The 20,485-nt window shown below is 42.9% G+C and overlaps 1 protein-coding gene across 1 annotated transcript in view; it reads left to right on the plus strand.

The window, feature by feature from the left end:
* The window catches only part of LOC133043048 (uncharacterized), a 128,274-nt gene extending 116,212 nt beyond the window's left edge, over positions 1-12,062 (plus strand). The window contains 11 exon segments of the mRNA XM_061123937.1: positions 247-339; positions 415-729; positions 1,822-2,136; positions 8,337-8,378; positions 8,465-8,779; positions 9,027-9,059; positions 9,622-9,759; positions 10,149-10,241; positions 10,509-10,580; positions 11,070-11,213; positions 11,839-12,062. Coding sequence (XP_060979920.1) covers positions 247-339; positions 415-729; positions 1,822-2,136; positions 8,337-8,378; positions 8,465-8,779; positions 9,027-9,059; positions 9,622-9,759; positions 10,149-10,241; positions 10,509-10,580; positions 11,070-11,213; positions 11,839-11,984 — 1,706 coding nt within the window. The 3' untranslated portion in view covers positions 11,985-12,062.
* The last annotated feature ends 8,423 nt before the right edge of the window (positions 12,063-20,485 follow it).

Genomic DNA, 20,485 nt, shown 5'->3' on the forward strand with positions numbered 1-20,485 from the left:
TCCATCACTAGGTTATTATTATTATTGTTTTTTTTTTTTTTTTTTTTTTTTGAACTTTTTACTTTGTATTGGGTTTAGCTGATTAACAATGTTGTTATAGTTTCAGGTGAATAGCCAGGGACTCAGCCATACATATACATGTATCCATTTGCCCCAAACTCCCCTCCTCTCCTAAAAATTATTTAGCTCAACTGAGTATCTTGATCTTCAACCCTCTCAACCCTCTAATCAATGCTGTTTCTTCAGGAAACCACACCCAGGTGCTGCCCCAGTGCAATGACTCCCTGTCTGAACAAGCAGGGTCTGCAGCCTCAGAGGAGAGCGCCCCCTACTGCTCAGGTGAGGGTTCCACAGGACAGAAGACCCTTCTCATTCCCCCGTCACCGCCCCATTGTCCCATTTCTCTCTCCTCAGACAGCAGACAGCTCCGCCTGGTGGACGGGGGCGGTCCCTGCGCCGGGAGAGTGGAGATCCTTGACCAGGGCTCCTGGGGCACCATCTGTGATGACGGCTGGGACCTGGACGATGCCCGCGTGGTGTGCAGGCAGCTGGGCTGTGGAGAAGCCCTCAATGCCACGGGGTCTGCTCACTTCGGGGCAGGGGCAGGGCCCATCTGGCTGGACGACCTGAACTGCACAGGAAAGGAGTCCCACGTGTGGAGGTGCCCTTCCCGAGGCTGGGGGCGGCACCACTGCAGACACAAGGAGGACGCGGGGGTCATCTGCTCAGGTCTGCGCTGCACACTGTCCACAGGCTGGGGGAGGGGTGGGGCCCAGGAGGACGGGAGTCTGAACCCTGGGGGAGAGATGCTGAAAGGACCTGGGAAGGAGGCTTCCCCCCACGGAGCCTGTGTTTCCAGCAGACGTGAAGACGAGGTGCTTTCACTTCCTCCTGCAGCAGCTGACGATCTGGTCCTTTCTTCTCAGTAGTGTTTCCTGGCAGAAGGTTTTCTCAGTTTTCCTTGAAATCAGGGCTCACTCGTCTGGTACATATGGTAGAGAAGTCTTAAAGCCAAGGTGCTAGTTTTTTTTTGTTCTGTAACAAATGACCACATAGTTAATGGTTTAAAACAACAAACAACATATTTCTTTCCTTACACTTCTGTAGCTTGGATGTCCAGCAGGAATCTCACTGGATGGGTTCAAGGTTTCAGTAGGGTCACATCACTTCTGAGCCTCTGGGAAAGAATCTGTTTCTTGTCTTTTCAAGCTTCTAAAAACTGCCTGCCTGCCTTTGTTCATAACCCCCTTCTGTTCATCATCAGACCAGCAGTGCTCCACCTCTCTAACCGTTATACATATTCACATCTCCCTCTAGCAAAACGAGGAAAAGTATTCCATTGTAAAGGATAGTGAGTCTAAGAATGTGATTAGACTGTGCTCATCTGGTTAATCCACCATATTTCAGGTTAATCTCAAGGTCATTACCTTAATCACATCTGTAAAGTCCCCTTTGCCAGATAAGGAAACAGACACAGGTCCATTTTCTATCTGCCTCCACACTGTCCACATCACATCCCTTTCATACACTCTTTTAGATGTTTTGTCAGGAAGCAGGAGTCAGCTCCCTCTCCCTGCAGGTGTCCATGCTGGTCTTCCTCCCAGTTCATGTACACTACATCATGGTGGTAGAAATATTTAGAAAGACAGACACAGATGGACAAAGTCAGATAAAAAGGAGACAGGTTTCACTCTGGTTATCTAATGGATTTGCTTCCTCAGCTGGGTCACAGATGAGTGTTCACAATTTTGGGGAGACAGGAAAACCTGGAGCACTGAGTGCAGGGCTCACTGTGTCCTGTCTTTTCCATTTCCATCTTAGAGTTCCTGGCCCTCAGGATGGTGAGCGAGGAGCAGGAGTGTGCTGGGTGGCTGGAAGTTTTCTACAACGGGACCTGGGGCAGTGTCTGCCGCAGCCCCATGGATGATGTCACCGTGTCCATCATCTGCAGTCAGCTTGGCTGTGGGGACAGTGGAAGTCTCTACACTTCTGTTGGTCTCAGGGAAGGTTCTAGACCCCGGTGGGTAGATGGAATCCAGTGTCGGAAAACTGACACCTCTCTCTGGCAGTGTCCTTCTGATCCTTGGAAATACAGTTCATGCTCTCCAAGGGAGGAAGCCTACATCTCATGTGCAGGTGACTCATGTCTGTTTCTGTGTCTGTCCCAACCCTGTAGGGTGTTATTAGTGAGATCTGATCTTTTAAAATCTAAGTGATGTGTTTGAGTTTATAAAATGAAGTTTGGATGGAGCTAATTTAATCCAGATGTTCCAAACTTGCTTTATTAAAAGTTTTTAATTGATATAATCGACATAACATTATATTGCTTGTTGTGTACAACATAATGCTTATATATTTGTGTATATTGATAAATGATCACTACAGTAAGTCTAGTTATATCCATAACCATATATATAGTTAAATATTTTTCTTATATGATAAGGATGTTTAAGATGTATTTTCTCATCATCTTTCAAATAGACAGTATCGTGTTCACTATAGTCACCATGCTGTATGTTATATCTCTTCACCTATTAATATTATAACTCAAGTTTATATCTTTTGACTACATTTGCCCACACCAAATCCCCATCTCTGGCAGCCACCAGCTACTCAGTATCTCTGAACTTGCTTTTTGCTTTAAGATTACACATATAAATGAGATTTTATGGTATTTTTCTTTCTCTGTCTGATTTATTTCACTTAGCATAATGCCCTCAAGGTCCATCCTTGTTGAAATTGGCAAAATTTTCTTCTTTTTTATGGGTGGATATATGTCTATATTGCATTTTCTGTATCCATTCATCCATCAGTGAAGACTTACCTTGTTTGGCTCTTGTATACATTGCTATCAAATACTAAAAAGTAATGCTGTTCAAGTGCTGCAGTCAATATATCAGCAAATTTGGAAAATTCTTCAGTGGCCACAGGACTGGAGAAGGTCAATTTTCATTCCAATCCTGAAGAAGGGCAATGCCAAAGAATGTTTAAACTACTGCACAATTGTGCTCATTTCACATGCTAGCAAGGTTATGCTCAAAGTCTTTCAAGCTAGGCTTCAGCAATAAGTGAATTGAGAACGTCCAAGATATACAAGCTGGGTTTAGAAAAGGCAGAGGAACCAGAGATCAAATTGCCAACATTTGTAGAATCGTAGAGTAAGCCAGAGAATTCCAGGAAAACGTCTGCTTCATTGACTAGACTAAAACCTTTGACTGTGTGGATCACAACGAACTGTGGAAAATTCTTAAAGAGAGGAGAATACCAGAGCACCTTACCTGCCTCCTGAGAAACCTGTATGCAGGTCAAGAAGCAACAGTTGGAACTGGACATAAACAACTGACTGGTTCAAAATTGGGAAAGGAATTCGTCAAGGCTGTATATTGTCACCCTGTTTATTTAACTTATATGTAGAATACATCATGGGAACTGCCAGGCTGAATGAATCACAAGCTGAAATCAAGATTGCTGTGAGAGATATCAACAACCTCAGATACGCAGATGATACCACTCTATTGGCAGAAAGAGAAGAGGAACTGAAGAGCTTCTTGTTGAGGGTGAAAGAGGAGAGTGAAAAAGCTGGCTTAAAGCTCAACATTCAACATTCTAAAAATTAAGATCATGGCATCTGGCCCCATCACTTCATGGCAAATAAAAAGGGAGAAAGTGGAAACAGATTTTCTTTTCTTGGGCTCCAAAGTCACTGCCAATGGTGACTGCAGCCATGAGATTAAAAGAGGCTTGCTCCTTGGAAGGACAGCTATGACACACCTAGACAGAGTATTCAAAAGCAGAGACATCACTTTGCAGACAAAGGCCCATATAGTCAAAGTGATGTTTATTTCACTAGTCATGTATGGATGTGAGAGTTGGATTATAAAGAAGCTGAGTGCCCAAGAGTTGATGCTTTTGAATTGTGGTGCTTGGATGCCACAATTGAATTGAGAGTGTCTTGAGCAGCATGGAGATCCCACCAGTCTATCCTAAAGGAAGTCAACTCTGAATATTCATTGGAAGGACTGATGCTGAAGCTGAAGCTCCAATACTTTGGCTGCCTGATGAGAAGAGCTGACTTGTTGGAAAATACCCTGATGCTGAGAAAGACTGAAGGCAAAAGGAGAAGGGGGCCACAGAGTATGAGATAGTTGGATAGCATCACCAATTCAGTGGAGATGAATTTGAGCAAACTTTGGGAGATAGTGAAGGACAGAGGAACCTGGCGTGCTGCAGTCCATGGGGTTGCAAAGAGTCAGACACAACCTAGCAACTGAACAAATATTGCTGCAGTGAACATTGGTTTTTCAAGTTAATGTTTCTGTCAGATGAATACCCCAAAGTAAAACTGCCAAATCGTATGACAATTCTATTTTTAATTTTTGATGCACCTCAATACTGTTTCCATTGGGGTTGCATCAACTTACATTCCCTCTAACTGGGCAAAAGCTTTCCTGTCTCTTCACATTCTCAACTCCTGTTGTTTCTTCTTTTTGATAAAAACCTTTCTAGAGGATATGAGGTCATATCTCATTGTGGCTTTGATCTGTATTTTCTGATGATTAGTAGTATTGAGCACGTTTTCATGTACCTATTGGCAAGTTCTGTGCATTCTTTAAAAAAATATTTATCAGGTTGTCTGCCCATTTTTTGAAAGTCATATTGTTTGATTTTTGCTACTGAGTTGTGTGAGTTCCTTGTATATTTTGGATAATAATTTTTATCAGAAATATAATATGTAAATATTTTCTCTAATTCCATAGGTTGCTTTTTCATTTTGTTGATGGTTTCCTTAATTGGGCAGAAGCTTTGTAGCCTTATGTGGTCCCAACTGCTTGTTTTTACTCTTGTTCTCTTTGATTTTTGTGTCAAATCCAATAATCCCTCATGAAGACTGATGTCAACAATTTTATTTTCTGTATTTGCCTATAGAAATTTTATGGCTTCAGAACTTGTGATCAAGTCTTTAATCTATTTTGAGTTAATTTTTGTGAGTGGTGTAAGTTAATGGTTCTGTTTCATTCTTTTGCATGTGGCTGTCCAGTTTTCCCAATGCCATTTACTGAAAAAACTGTCCTTTCCTCATTGTATATTCTTGGCTTCTTTGTAAAAAATTAATTGATTGTACAAATGTGGGTTTATTTCTGGGCTTTCTATTCTGTTCCTTTGATCTCTGTGTCCATTTTTAGGCCAACAACATACTCTTTTGACAAATATAGCTTTGTAATATAGTTTGAAAACAGGAAGCATGACACTTCCAGCTTTGTTACTCTTTCTCAAGATTGCTTTGGTATTCATTGTCTTTTGTGGTTCCATGAAAATTTTAGGAGTGTTTGTCTGTATCTGTGAAATTTTCCATTGAAATTTTGGTAAGGATTTCAGTGAATCTGTCGATTGCTTTGGGTAGTATGGGCATGTTAATAATATTAGATCTTCCAATCTATGAGCACAGAATATCTTTCCATTTATTTGAGTCTTCTTCAGTATCTTTCATCAATGTCTTATAGTGTTCAGTGTACAGGTCTTTCGCTTCCTTGGTTAAACTTATTCCTCAATATTTTATTCATTTTCATGCAAATGCAAATAGAATTGTTTTCTCAGTTTCTCCTTATGGCAGTTTGTTGTTAGTGCATAGAAAGGCAACTGATTTTTGTATATAGATTTTTCATTCTACAACTTTACTGAGTGTATTAGTTCTCATATCTTAGGTGAAGTGTTTAGGGTTTTCTATATATACTATCATGTAAGGGAGTCTCCTTCCTCATGAGTCTGATGGTAAAGAATCCATCTGCAATGCAAGAGACCCGGGTTTGATCCCTGGGTTGGGAAGATCCCCTGGAGGAGGGAATGGCAACCCACTCCAGTATTCCTGCCTGGAGAATCCCAATGGGCAGAGAAGCCTGGCAGGCTGCAGTCCTTGGGGTAGCAAAGAGTCAGACACGACTGAGCGACTAACACTTTCACTTTTCAGTGTGCAAACAGTGTCAGTTTTGCCTCTTCCTTTCAGATTTGGATGTCTGATTTTCTTTTATTGCCTGATGGATCTGGATGGGACTACCAAAACTAAGCTGAATGAAAGTGGTGAGAGTAGATAATTTTGTCTTGTGTTTGATTTCAGAGGAAAAGCTTTTGGTTTTGTACAGTCAAATATGATGTTAGCTGTGAACTTCTCATATGGCCTTAATTATATTGAGATGCAATCCTTCTATAACTACTTTGTAAAAGAGTTTTTATCATAAATGGATTTTGAATTTGTCAAACATTTTTTCTGCATCCTTTGAGATATGATTTTTACCTTCGTTTTGCTTATTTGGTGTATCACATTGATTAGGTTGTGAATGTTGAACTATCCTTGTATCCTTGGAACAAACATCACTTGATTATGGTGTATGATTCTTTTAGTGTATTGTCAAATTCAGTTTTCTAATGTTTTGTTGAGGATTCTTGCACCTATATTTATCAGAGTATTAGCCCATAATTTTCTTTTCTTGTGGTGTCCTTATCTGGTTTTGGTATCAGAATAATGTTGGCCTCATAAAATGAATTTGGAAGTGTTTCTTTCTTCTGTTTTTGGAAGAGTTTGAGAAGGCTCCACCACTAAATACTGTTACATTGGGAACTGGGATTTTGAAAATAAATGTTGAATGAAATAAAGAAATGTTGGGGAGGGCAACAAATAGTCAAACCATAGAACCTTACTTCCTTCAACATTTCTCTCTGTTTCTCTCTCTCCTTCCCTCCCCCTCCACATACACAAACACACACACCCTATTCAGGTACACCTTGAATGGTATGCTGGATGTTGCCTGAAACCCATAGCTAAGAGAATGTGGGGACAGATACTTCAAAAGCAGAGGCTCACTCCCTTCCTTGCCTCTCTTTTTTCATCTCTTTGTCTTTTCCATTTGAAAGCCAAAGAGGCATTAAACTATTAGACCTTTTATTGATGATATTTTTCCTACAATTAAACACTGAGAATTGAGAGGTGGTAAAGTCTTTGACCATGAAAATGACCTTTGACCTCACAAAGGTCCCACCATCATTTTCTCAGAGGTTCTCTGAGTAAAGTGGGTAGGAGGTTTGATAGGAAGATCTGGAAAGAAGATACAAATTTTGATACTTTATGACAGGTACTATTTACCCTTCTGGTTTTTTGTGTTGCTTTGAATTTGTATTGATTTCTCTCAGCTTCAATTCTTTTATATATACTTTTCAGTCTTTTGTTTGTTATTTCTGCATCTTCTCAATACAAATTTTTCTCAGTAGGTTTTTTTTTTTACTCTATTGCAAAAATTTTTGCCTTACTCTGTGTACATATATGTGTACATATATCTTCTTAGAATTCTACTAAGTCTTTCCTGTATCTTTCCTTTTTAAGAGATTCCTAACCAACACTATGGGCTTTTCTGGTGGCTCAGACAGCAAAGAGACTGCCTGCAGTGCAGGAGACCTGGGTTTGATTCCTGGGTAGGGAACATCCATCAGAGAAAGGAATAGCAATCTACTCCAGTATTCTTGCCTGGAAAATCCTATGGACAGTGTAGCCTGGTGGGCTGCATTTCATAGGTTACGAACAGTCAGACACGGCTGAACGAGTAACACAGACACATATAACCGACACTGTATTGTAGATCAGTTATCTTCCAATTAAAAATAAATTTGAAAAAGAGTTTCTTTTTACAACAGTAGTCTTCACTTGCCCACTTGTTACACTGAATAGTAGGTAAGAGTAGCTTATAATCTATCTAATAATCTTCCACTAAAATTACGTATGTGAGATTTTGAATATAAATTAACACTGTTCTTCTGGGCTGATTAATTTAATATGAGCTATTATCATAGAGTATTTCCATTCATGTATATTTGGTTTACTATTTCACTGATTAGTGTGAATTTAAAGTTTTATTTTACTGAATTTTATTCATGTATTCATTCATTCAATAAATATTTATCAAGCCCCTATCTAGGTATTTAGCAAAGGTTTTCCATAGATATTTGTTGAATGAGTGCCTACAATGTGCAGGCACTGTCCTGACAGCAGAAACATGGCATATATAAGATACACAAGGTCCTTCTTCTAATGGAACTTCCATTCAGAGGGGTGTGTGTGTACATTTGAAGATGTCTGTGTTTATATTTGCTGTGGGAATGTCAAGACTGAGAAACAAGTAAATATTTAAGGTAATTTCAGCTGGTGATCAGATGCAGTGAGTTTCAGCCCAGGAGATAATAAGCCTGTGTTTTCATGTGTCCTTTGCACTGAGTCAGACCTTAGATAATCTTATTTGGGGGCAAGACCACGCCCAGCTGTCCCTGATCCACTGTTTCCCTGTTGTTTGCAGGAAGAAGACCCAAGAGCTGTCCAGCTGCTGCCCCCTGCACAGGTACGTCAGCCCCGACCCTCCCCAGGGCTCCCAGGGGCTCCTTCTTCCCACCAGGGGAGTCACAGGAGGGGCTGCTGCCTTTTCAGACAGAGAGAAGCTCCGGCTCAGGGGAGGAGACAGCGAGTGCTCAGGGCGGGTGGAGGTCTGGCACAGCGGCTCCTGGGGCACCGTGTGCGATGACTCCTGGAGCCTGGCAGAGGCCGAGGTGGTGTGTCAGCAGCTGGGCTGTGGCCCGGCCCTGGAAGCCGTGCGGGCCGCGGCGTTTGGCCCTGGAAACGGGAGCATCTGGCTGGACGAGGTGCGGTGCGGGGGCCGGGAGTCCTCCCTGTGGGACTGTGCTGCGGATCCCTGGGGGCAGAGCAACTGCAAGCACGAGGAGGATGCTGGTGTGAGGTGCTCTGGTGAGTGAGGGGCTCGGTCCGTCCTGGGTGAGCTGGGGCAGCACTGGGGTAGCAGGCTGAGCTGGGTGTGGTCGGGAGTTCGCATCCCATCCTGGTGCTGGGGCTCTGATCTAGGACAGGGGAGCTGGGAGGACTGGACACTGGTGTTGTGGAGACTGGGGGGTGATTTCAGGCTCAGGAGAGAAAAATGGATTTGCCCTGCTTTCTGGCCAATTCCCTTTCCTCACACTGCTGTTTTTCTCTTTAGGTGTAAGGAAAACAGTGTTCCCGACTGCAGCAGGTACTGTGAACACCCATGGGCAGGAGAGAATCCTCAGGTCTGGGGGCCTGTTCTGTGGGCCCTCTGACAGCTCAGGAGAGGAAAGAGCCTGAGGAGCCCTGGCTGGTGGGGAGGAGCCCAGGGCGATATGTTGGAGAACTCCTCTGCCTTGGTTCCTGGGGCCACATTTTTCTCATAACTGGGATACTAGGGAGATGGGTTCCTGTGTTGCAGAATCTAAGGTTCTCCCACCTGCCCCTGAGTGTTGCTCCTCATCAGTGAGGTGAGGGTCCCAGGACTGTTTGACGCTCTGTCTCCTGAAGCCCAAGGAGAAGAGATGAGCCGGGTCCTCAGAGGCTGTCTCGGCAGGGCAGCTCCCTGACAATCCCCGGCTCTGACTCGGGGCCACACTGGCCGAGTGGAGTTGACTCATCTCAGGATGAGACCTGGGGGAGCCAGGTCACTGTCAGTGCACTTGTGTCTGAGGCTGGGATGCCATCGTCTGGAGCCCCTGGGAATGCTGGCCTGGGGGTTTCTCTGTGCCCAGGACCTTCTCCACACCCTGTTGCCTTGTTCTCTTTAGGGTCCAGACCAGCTTCAAGTCCTCTCCCTGGCTTCTTCTCCCTGGCTGGGGTCCTCTGCCTCATCCTGGGGGCCCTTCTCTTCCTGGTCCTCATCATCCTGGTGATTCAGGTGCTCAGATGGAGAGCAGAGCGCAGAGGTGGGCTGCAGGGGGAACTGGGAACCAGGGAGCGTGTGTGCAGGCAGGAGATGGGGCAGGTGTGAGGAGGGGAGCCTGGGCCAAGTCTCTATTCTGAGTTTCAGACTCCATGTGCTCCGTGCTGAGCTCTAAGGGCTGAGTAGACAGAGGTTCTTAGGACTGGGGCGTGAACTCTAATAAGTCATAGCCTCTCCTATGAGGCCAGACAGAGTTGTGGCTGACCTGTGAATTCAGGTCAGCCGAGGGGAGAAGGTGCTGACATGGCGCATGTGGTGGGAGATGATGCCGAGGTCCAGGCAGCCTCCGTGTGAGCATCAGGGAGATGAAAGTGGGCCGGTTGGACTGGTGTGTCTGGGGTGGCACCTCTGACCTGCTGGGGGATCTCTCAGCCTTATCCAGCTATGAAGATGCTTTTGCTGAAGCTGTGTATGAGGAGCTCGATTACCTTGTGACTCAGAAGGAGGGTCTTCTGGGCAGCCCAGGTGGGTGTCTCTATCTGCCCTCCTGGGACCTCTGGTTGTCACACCCACTGGGTGTGCACATTTTCTCAGCTTCTGTAGACCCAGCACGTTCCCCAGGTTCACAGAGGTGGCTCTCCAAAGTGGCAGGCTGGCCTCTCACAGCCCTGTGAGCCCCCAGCCTCTGTCTACACTGCAAGAGCCAGTCCCATCCCTTCTCAGCTTTAACATTGGTCCTGTGGGTGTGGGAGGGTCATTCTGTGTGTTGTGTGATATGTTTCTCCACTTTAGGCTTCCTGTCGGATGGTGAGGACAACAATGACTCCAGATTCGCTCCAGGTAATAGAGATGGACATGCTTCAGGTGAGTGTGGTGGAGGAGAGTTTCCCTCCTCATAGAGAGGAGATATAAGGGGAACAGTCTTCCTCTGATGGACCAGAGGGATCCCTTTTGTCTAGATAGGGTCTGTCCTTCTCCTTCTCTGGCTGTTCTGTGATGTCTCACATTTGGGGCTGGGCTCTCTGTGTTCAGAATCACAAGAGACACACATTGGCTTTAAAAATAACATCTGTAAAGCACAGTTTGTTAAAATACTTTAGTAATGCTCAATGGTGGGAGAGTTGCTTTGAGATATATATTTTCAATCAGGAAATATTAAGATATGTAAGGTCATGTTTTGGTTTATGGACACATCAAAATGAAACATGGTCTTAGAGAAAAAAATCTTTTAAAACAAGGAGTGACAGATGCCTGTATTTAGCAGCTCAGAAATGCTGCATCAGAAGGAATCTTAGGTATTTCCCAGACCAACCCACTTAGTGTGGTTTCATCTGACCCCTGCTCTGCGCTCAGAAACCCCAGATCAGAAGACCTATGCCCTTGGTGAGGATTATGATGATGCTGAAGAGGTACCGGTACCTGGGGCTCCTCCTGCCTCTCAGGGGAGTGAGGAGGAAGTGCTCCCAAAGAAGGAAGATGGGATGACATCTCAGACAGGTGAGTGGAGTTAGCTGATCCCCTGTAATCTTTGTTCTCTGTCCCAGAAAGGGTGAATTTGAACTCAATGTCCAGCCTCTGTACAGTTTCTCATGCATTTGACAATCTCACGCATGGGTAATCTCATGCATTTGATGGGCTTTCCCTGGTGGTTCAGATGGTAAAGAATCTGCCTGCAATGCAGGAGACCTGGGTTTGATCCCTGGATCAGGAAGATCCCCTGGAGAAGGGAATGGCTACCCTCTCCAGTATTCTTGCTTGGAGAATCCCATGGATAGAGGAGCCTGGCAGGCTACAGTTCGTAGGGTTGCTAAGAGTCAGACACAACTGAATAACTAGCCCTTCACTGCCTGGAGGCAGGCCTTCTCAGAGCTCCTGTGTGAGAACAGGTCTCCTGTGATGCAGGGTTTCCACATGAGCTGAGGCCCCAGAGACCACATGGACTGGATCTGAGAGGACAGCTGGGATCCATCCTCACTGTAACTGATATGAGATAGTCTGAGCCTCCCTGCCCACCCCTGGGTCCCAGGGATGCTTTGTCGTCACCACTTGCTTAACTTGCTTCCTCCTCACTGTCTGGCCCCCTTGTCTCTGTTCTAAATCATACCTCTCTTTCCTCTTTCAGGCTCTTCTCTAAATGTCTCTAGAGGAGAAGCTGATCCTGGGGAAGGAGAAGAGAGCCCCTGGCTGCTCCAGGGGGAGACTGGGGACCCCGGGTACGATGATGCTGAACTAAGTGCCCTGGGAACATCCACAGTGACTTTGCCATGATGTTGTATTAAATATAAGATTGTGCCACAGATATTCTAATTGCCTGTATCTCAATAGAATAGTGCTGATCTGTGATTGTGTTATATGGAAATTGCTCAAAATGAAATATTCTGAATAAAGTAAAATTTTTTTTTCTTTGTTGATTATTACCAAGTTCCATGTCAAATGTTTTTAGCAGATTGGCTCTCAAACACCATTTTCCTCAAAGGAAATACAGGATGAGTGCACTGCTCTGTTTTCTCACCTCCTTCAAATGCTAATGAGGACATGACTTAGCCCAGGAACACAGATGCTCCAGGTTATTCTTTTTATTTTATTTTATTTTATTTTATTTTATTTTTTTTTTCCAGTGGGTTTTGTCATACATTGATATGAATCAGCCATGGATTTACATGTATTCCCAATCCCGATCCCCCCTCCCACCTCCCTCTCCACCCGATTACTCTGGGTCTTCCCAGTGCACCAGGCCGGAGCACTTGTCTCGTGCATCCCACCTGGGCTGGTGATCTGTTTCACCATAGATAGTATACATGCTGTTCTTTTGAAATATCCCACCCTCACATTTTCCCACAAAGTTCAAAAGTCTGTTCTGTATTTCTGTGTCTCTTTTTCTGTTCTGCATATAGGGTTATCGTTATCACCTTTCTAAATTCCATATACATGTGTCAGTATGCTGTAATGTTCTTTATCTTTCTGGCTTACTTCACTCTGTATAAGGGGCTCCAGCTTCATCCATCTCATTAGGACTGGTTCAAATGAATTCTTTTTAATGGCTGAGTAATATTCCATGGTGTATATGTACCACAGCTTCCTTATCCATTCATCTGCTGATGGGCATCTAGGTTGCTTCCATGTCCTGGCTATTATAAACAGTGCTGCGATGAACATTGGGGTGCACGTGTCTCTTTCAGATCTGGTTTCCTCAGTGTGTATGCCCAGAAGTGGGATTGCTGGGTCATATGGCAGTTCTATTTCCAGTTTTTTAAGAAATCTCCACACTGTTTTCCATAGCGGCTGTACTAGTTTGCATTCCCACCAACAGTGTAAGAGGGTTCCCTTTTCTCCACACCCTCTCTAGCATTTATTGCTTGTAGACTTTTGGATAGCAGCCATCCTGACTGGTGTGTAATGGTACCTCACTGTGGTTTTGATTTGCATTTCTCTAATAATGAGTGATGTTGAGCATCTTTTCATGTGTTTGTTAGCCATCTGTATGTCTTCTTTGGAGAAATGTCTGTTTAGTTCTTTGGCCCATTTTTTGATTGGGTCATTTATTTTTCTGGAATTGAGCTGCAGGAGTTGCTTGTATATTTTTGAGATTAATCCTTTGTCTGTTTCTTCATTTGCTATTATTTTCTCCCAATCTGAGGGCTGTCTTTTCACCTTACTTATAGTTTCCTTTGTAGTGCAAAAGCTTTTAAGTTTCATTAGGTCCCATTTGTTTAGTTTTGCTTTTATTTCCAATATTCTGGGAGGTGGGTCATAGAGGATCTTGCTTTGATTTATGTCGGAGAGTGTTTTGCCTATGTTCTCCTCTAGGAGTTTTATAGTTTCTGGTCTTACATTTAGATCTTTAATCCGTTTTGAGTTTATTTTTGTGTATGGTGTTAGAAAGTGTTCTAGTTTCATTCTTTTACAAGTGGTTGACCAGTTTTCCCAGCACCACTTGTTAAAGAGGTTGTCTTTTTTCCATTGTATATCCTTGCCTCCTTTGTCAAAGATAAGGTGTCCATAGGTTCGTGGATTTATCTCTGGGCTTTCTATTCTGTTCCATTGATCTATATTTCTGTCTTTGTGCCAGTACCATACTGTCTTGATGACTGTGGCTTTGTAGTAGAGTCTGAAGTCAGGCAGGTTGATTCCTCCAGCTCCATTCTTCTTTCTCAAGATTACTTTGGCTATTCGAGGTTTTTTGTATTTCCATACAAATTGTGAAATTCTTTGGTCTAGTTCTGTGAAAAATACCGTTGGTAGCTTGATAGGGATTGCATTGAATCTATAGACTGCTTTGGGTAGAATAGCCATTTTGAAAATATTAATTCTTCCAATCCATGAACACGGTATGTTTCTCCATCTGTTTGTGTCCTCTTTGATTTCTTTCATCAGTGTTTTATAGTTTTCTATGTATAGGTCCTTTGTTTCTTTAGGTAGATATACTCCTAAGTATTTTATTCTTTTTGTTGCAATGGTGAATGGTATTGTTTCCTTAATTTCTCTGTCTGTTTTTTCATTGTTAGTATATAGGAATGCAAGGGATTTCTGTGTGTTAATTTTATATCCTGCAACTTTACTATATTCATTGATTAGCTCTAGTAATTTTCTGGTAGAGTCTTTAGGGTTTTCTATGTAGAGGATCATGTCATCTGCAAACAGTGAGAGTTTTACTTCTTCTTTTCCTATCTGGATTCCTTTTACTTCTTTTTCTGCTCTGATTGCTGTGGCCAGAACTTCCAACACTATCTTGAATAGTAGTGGTGAGAGTGGGCACCCTTGTCTTGTTCCTGATTTCAGGGGAAATGCCTTCAATTTTTCACCATTGAGGGTGATGCTTCAGGTTATTCTTACTAATAAAAAGCACCTAAACTTGGGCCACATTCACACTCTCCCTCCTAGCAAGATAAACTGTCGACCAGAAAATATAGTCAGAACCTGGTAGAGTTGTTTTATTTGGTGGAAATGCTTGGGACTCTAAGCCCTGGAGACAGCATCTCAGGAGCTCTGAGAAAACTGCTCCAAGGAGGCAGGAAGGGAAGTCAGGCTGTATACAAGTTTGCAACAAAGGGAGCAGGAAGTCTGAACATCAAAGATCAGGTATCAAGTTAAGGAATTTAGCATGCTGTGTATGGGAAGATGCAAGCCTCTGGTCTCACTGAATTCATTCCTTTCATATGCAGCTTAGCTATCAGGGGCCAATCCTGTTTCCTTGTTCACCTTAAGGAGTGGCAGATGGCTGCTTCTTGCATTTCCCCAGCTCCTCAGCAATCACCGAGGGGAATGGGAGTATCCCCTGGATCATAGTCTTGGGATCCCTCATTCATGTTTGGAGGCCCGAAATCTCTGATGGTTGTTACATTTCTTGTTTATTGATATGGCAGGAGATATTTTCATTTCACAAACTCATGGTAAAAACCCAATCCTGAACATTCCTGTATGTTCTTCCCTGAGATGTCACATCACCTGTTTTTAACCTATTCTTGGGCAGGAGACTTGGATGAGAGTTTCAAAGTAGGAGTTTGCTGGTGGGAGAGAATGGATACAGTTTTCCTTATCCTGCTTAAGAGGTCATGGGTCAATTAAAACTCTAACTCTAGGTAACTACCTCTGCCTTTTCATCTCTCATTCCCTAGGTTACTTTATCTGTTTATTCCTCAGGCAGATATAGATTCCTCCTTGCTCTTTTCCCATGTCTAGTTGTTATCAAATCCTTATGAATCCATTCTCTCCATCCCTGCCTACCATTTCTTCAGAACATTGCCATTTCTTGTCTGTTCAATTATCTAGCCTTCTGAGCAAATTATCAGCTCATATCTCTCTCTGAGTTGATGGATGGCAAATTGGTGCTCACCCACACCCTGCATCCACGTGGGACAAGAGGGCAAGAAAATGGAGACTTAAGCAGAGGGGATCCAGAAGAAGGGATAGATGGGAAAATCAGGTATGTTTGTCTATTTACATTTCAAAGATGTGGATGGAGGGGTCTGATATGATTGAATTCTTAAAGAATTTCAGACCAATGGGCTCCTCTGAAGATGTACTGTTTCAAGATTGCTTTAATCTGGTTACTACTGAAAATGTAAACGTGATCCTGCTGTTATTCTTCAGGGTCGAGAGAGCTGTCATGTAGGAGTGGCCAAGTAAAGATTACATTTCACAACACCACCCCTCCCCCGCAAGTTCATTGTGGACATGTGGAGAGGTTGCTGAACTAATAATATAAGACCTTAGAGTGATGGCCTGGTTGTGAGTTGAACCCACCCAGTTCCTGGCTGATGGCTCCGCATGGTGTCCAGGGCTCTGACCTACAGTCACGCTTGCAGTCTTCATAGTTCTAGGCTGTGCTTGAGGATGGGAAGATGCCCAGGACTTCTCCCAGGGCAGCTTACATGGCTATTCACCATTGGGAAGTGATGAAATAAATGACACATGATGAAAGAAATAAAGAATACCCACCAAGAAGCTCAGGGAACTCAAAAAAATGCAGATAATGAAAATCAGGAAAAGAATATGTGAACAAAATAAGATTAAAAAGTTATTTATTATCATTATTATTATTGTTTTTAAGTTTTGGTTTCACTGCTTTTTGTTGATGCATGTGGGCTTTCTTTAGTTGTGGCAAGCAGGCACTCCTTCTCTTTGTGGACAGCAGGCTTCTCTATGCAGGGGCTTCTCTAGTTGCAGTGCACAAGCTCTAAGCACAGAGACTTCAGGAGTTGCAGCGTGCCTGCTCCTGTTTACAGTTTGTGGTACCTAGAGCATGGACTCAGCAGTTGTTGGGCACAGACTCTTACATTGCTCTGCAGAATGAATACAGTTTTTTTTTTTTTTTTTTTTTTTTTGTACAGAGACCAAAATCATAACAAAAGAAGCAAACAGGGAATTTGATGATGGTTTAGTGATTAGGATTCGATGGTTTCACTGCCGCACATGAATTCTATTCTGATCAGGGAACTGAGATTCCTCAAGCTGTGCAATAGGCAGAAAAAGAGTAGGAACCAAACAGAAATTCTGTTGCTTAGGATTACAGTGAATGAGATGCAACAAAATAAAAAATGCTACAGACAGCATCAGCAACAGCAGAAGAATCTTTGAGGCAGAAGACAAGACAATTGAAATTACCTAGCCAGGGGACAAAGAAGAAAAAAAAGACTGAAAAGGTGTGAAAGAACCTGTGTGAAATATGGGATAACACTCACAGAAACAACCTGAACATTACTGAAGACCCAAAAGGAAAAGAGAAGGAGAAAGGGACAGAGATTGTACTTAAAGAAATAATACCAGAAAAGTTTCAAATCTGATGACATTTAGACATCCAAATTCATGTAGCTGTCAGGGGAGTGTGTAATTTCCTCGGTTCTGTTTTGTCACAACAAAAATTTGAAGTGGCGGGCCAGTGTTAAAGCCCTTGGACAGACCATGTCACAGCTCTCAGACAGATCAGTGTCACAGCTCTCAGACAGACCGTGTCACAGCTCTCAGATGGACCGTGTCACAGCTCTCAGACAGACTGTGTCACAGCTCTCCGACAGATCAGTGTCACAGCTCTCAGACAGATCAGTGTCACAGCTCTCAGACAGATCAGTGTCACAGCTCTCAGACAGACCGTGTCACAGCTCTCAGACAGACCGTGTCACAGCTCTCAGACAGATCAGTGTCACAGCTCTGTGTTGCAGCTCAGTTTTATTTAGAAAATAAAGGAAAATACATCCTCGATGTGTGAGGGCATGACAACCCAAAAGACATGAAGAGAAGAGAGAGCAAGAGAGAGAGTGAGAGAAAGACCCTGCCCCTTGGCTCCACTTTTTATATGTTTTTTTTTTTTTTTTCCTCCCCCTGGGCTATTTGTTCTACCTGAGGTGCTCACTTTGGTCCTCGGATCTTCCTTTGTTCTATTTTTGTGGGCTTTTCCCTTCCTTGTCTTTTAGCCACCGCCATTCTGGACTGCTTTTTCCTATTCTAACTACCTAACACTGCTGATAAGTTGCCCCTCAGCGTTCATTCAAAATGATCGTCTCCAAGACACATTGTTTATAATCAAGACAAAGAGAGAATTTTAGAAGCATCAAGAGAAAAGCAAATGCTCACAAAAAAGGAATTCCCTTAAGAATATCGGTAGACTTCTCAAAAGAAAACTGGCAAGCCAGTTGAGAAAGGGATGATATATTCAAACTGATGAAAGTAAACCTGCCAGCCAAGAATACTTTTCTCAGGAAGGTTGTCTTTCAGAAATGAAGATGAGATAAAGACTTTCCCAAACAAACAACAGTTGAGGGAGTTCACCAACACAGGTTTGTCTTACAAGATTGCCGGAGGGAGTTCTTCAAGCTAAATGAAGGATGGTAATTATTATATGAAAGAAGTGAAAACAGACAACAGACTTGTAAATGTAAATATCTAATCTAATACAGAATTCTCTAATACTGAATATGGTAGTGTGCTAACAACCAGTTAGCTCTAGTCTAAGGGAAGTATTAAAATAACTATAGAGAAAAATATTTTGTAAGTGGTATACAGTATAAAGAGAGGCAAATTCTGACATCAGAAACAGAAATTACAGGAGGAGATCAAAAGGTAGAGCTTTTGTATGTGATTGTAATTAATTTGTTATCAGTGTAATATAGACTCTTGTGTCTGTAAGATGTTTTATGTGAGCCATTGTGGCAACAAAAATGTGAAAACTTACAGTAGATTCACAAAGAGTAAAGAGAAAAAAATCAAAGCACATCATTATCCAAAATCATCAGTTCACAGCTCTAACTGTTGGACACAACAGTCGAATTGTCCTGGTCTCTAACAGCATCCTTAAGGATCAGCCCCAGAGGACTCTCCTTTCACAAAATAAAAGACTAATTAGTCTGTTTGTTATGACAAGCCAAAGAACACTTTCTGCACCTCATCTCCTTCCTTATATCATACAGATGGTGCAGCTGTACTTTTTTAACTGCAAATTTTCTTCTAGTGATATTCCTGTGTGGTTTTAATGGAAAAATTGCCAAATGAGAAATCATCGCAATACCCTGTATCCTCTGTTGGGTCTGGTTAAGACTTAATCACACACTCACACATGTGAGTGTGTTGTGGTTTGTCTTGTGTAGCCTTAGAGATAGAGATTTGCAGAGCTCGTTGTGATGTATCTGGTGGTGATGTGCGCCTTCTTTTTGAAAATCAAATTCTGCCCTGTAAATTGCTAAAAACATTTGCCTTTAAACCAAAAATATCAATTAGCTAAATGATGCCCTCAAAAATAGTTCTTTATATTTAAGATAATTTCTCTTAAATGTCTAGCATAGTACCATTCAGTCATTCAATAAACATTAGCTGAACATCTATTAAATTATGGAGAGTGGAAATACACACACAGGTTTAGTCTCACTCCAACCCTGGGCCCTGGAAGGGCCTTAGCAGATACTTGCAGCCTGCAAGAGCCTTGGGTAGCATACCCAGATGTGGAAAGATTTGATGATAAGGAAAAGAGAATCTGTTCACAGACTTTTAGATGTTAAAGAGGAACACATTTCCCCTTGTTTCCAGAGTTCTTAGGCTGGTCTGCAGGCTGGACTCAGCTGCACCAAAACTCCATGTGCAATAAAGCATCAGTTCATAGAGTTCTAATCTGAGCAACCACTCAGTCTTTGAACTACGAGGGCCATCCCAGTGACATTAATCTTGGATTTAAGAGGTTTAAGAATGACCACCTACAAGAACTCAGTAGTTCTGGAGTTGGTCATTACATCAACTCTGAACAGAGGTGGATTACTCATGAAGCTAATGAAGCTTCAACCTCACATCTTCTCCTTACACCAGCCCCTTCCAAGTCCTGTGAGGAGAGCCCCAGGGCTGTGCTCACAAGGATATAAGTTTTGAAACAGCCATTTTCTTGAGATGAGGAAAAAAATATTCAGCAAAATCATTTCTTAACCAATTTATTTCTTGACCATGGAACACTAAATCCAGGAATCAGATTTGTTCAGGAACTCAAGAGAAAACTGAGGGGGTTTAGAAAATACACGCTGTCTTTTCATTAGTACAGGATTGGTGAAAGGTAAAATAGGATCAGAGATGATGGACTGGCTAACTCAGAGAAAAGAAGAGCTGTTTAAGGATGAAGGTCAAGATGCTGAGAGACAAATTCGGGAAACTGAGCCTGACTGTCAGCACAGAGTGAAGTAAAGGGAACAGGAGATGCACCAGGGCGGGTGTTGTTAAACGGGATTTAGATCTAGTTGTTGGTCAGTCAGAAATGGTGACTGAGAAACACCCAAATCCAACAGAGGAAACAAGGTGAGACCCGAGGGAGCAGCTTGGGATGAAGAAACAGAAGGATGGGGAGATCCAGGAAAGTTTCTGCTTCATGTGATAGATTCTGTCTTCTTTTCAAGTCTTCTTTCTCCTTTGTATCCATCAGAAGAGACTCTGTTCTGCCGCTGGAAAAAGTGACCCACGAATCTCAGTCACACACACAAACACACACACAGAAATGCATACATACACATACATCCATATACAGACACACACACACTCATCACACCTACAGATGTCTGTGGTCAGTGAGGCTCTTGCACGTGCTTCTGGAACACGCAGCTTCTGTGACAGGAAAAAGAGAGAGACTACAGAGTCACTCGGGCTTTTCCTGCCTCCACTCAGAAGTGACACAGGTGACACCACCCGTGTTTCATTGTCCAGAATGAGTCACTGAGGACTGGAAATACAGCTATTTGACGAGTATTACTGTCTATTCACGTCCTTCAGTAGAACTCTTGAGAGCAGTGCTGTCAGTTTTTTCT

The sequence above is a fragment of the Dama dama genome, chromosome 22 (genome assembly GCF_033118175.1).
Source record: "Dama dama isolate Ldn47 chromosome 22, ASM3311817v1, whole genome shotgun sequence".
NCBI classification, from domain to species: Eukaryota; Metazoa; Chordata; class Mammalia; order Artiodactyla; family Cervidae; genus Dama; species Dama dama.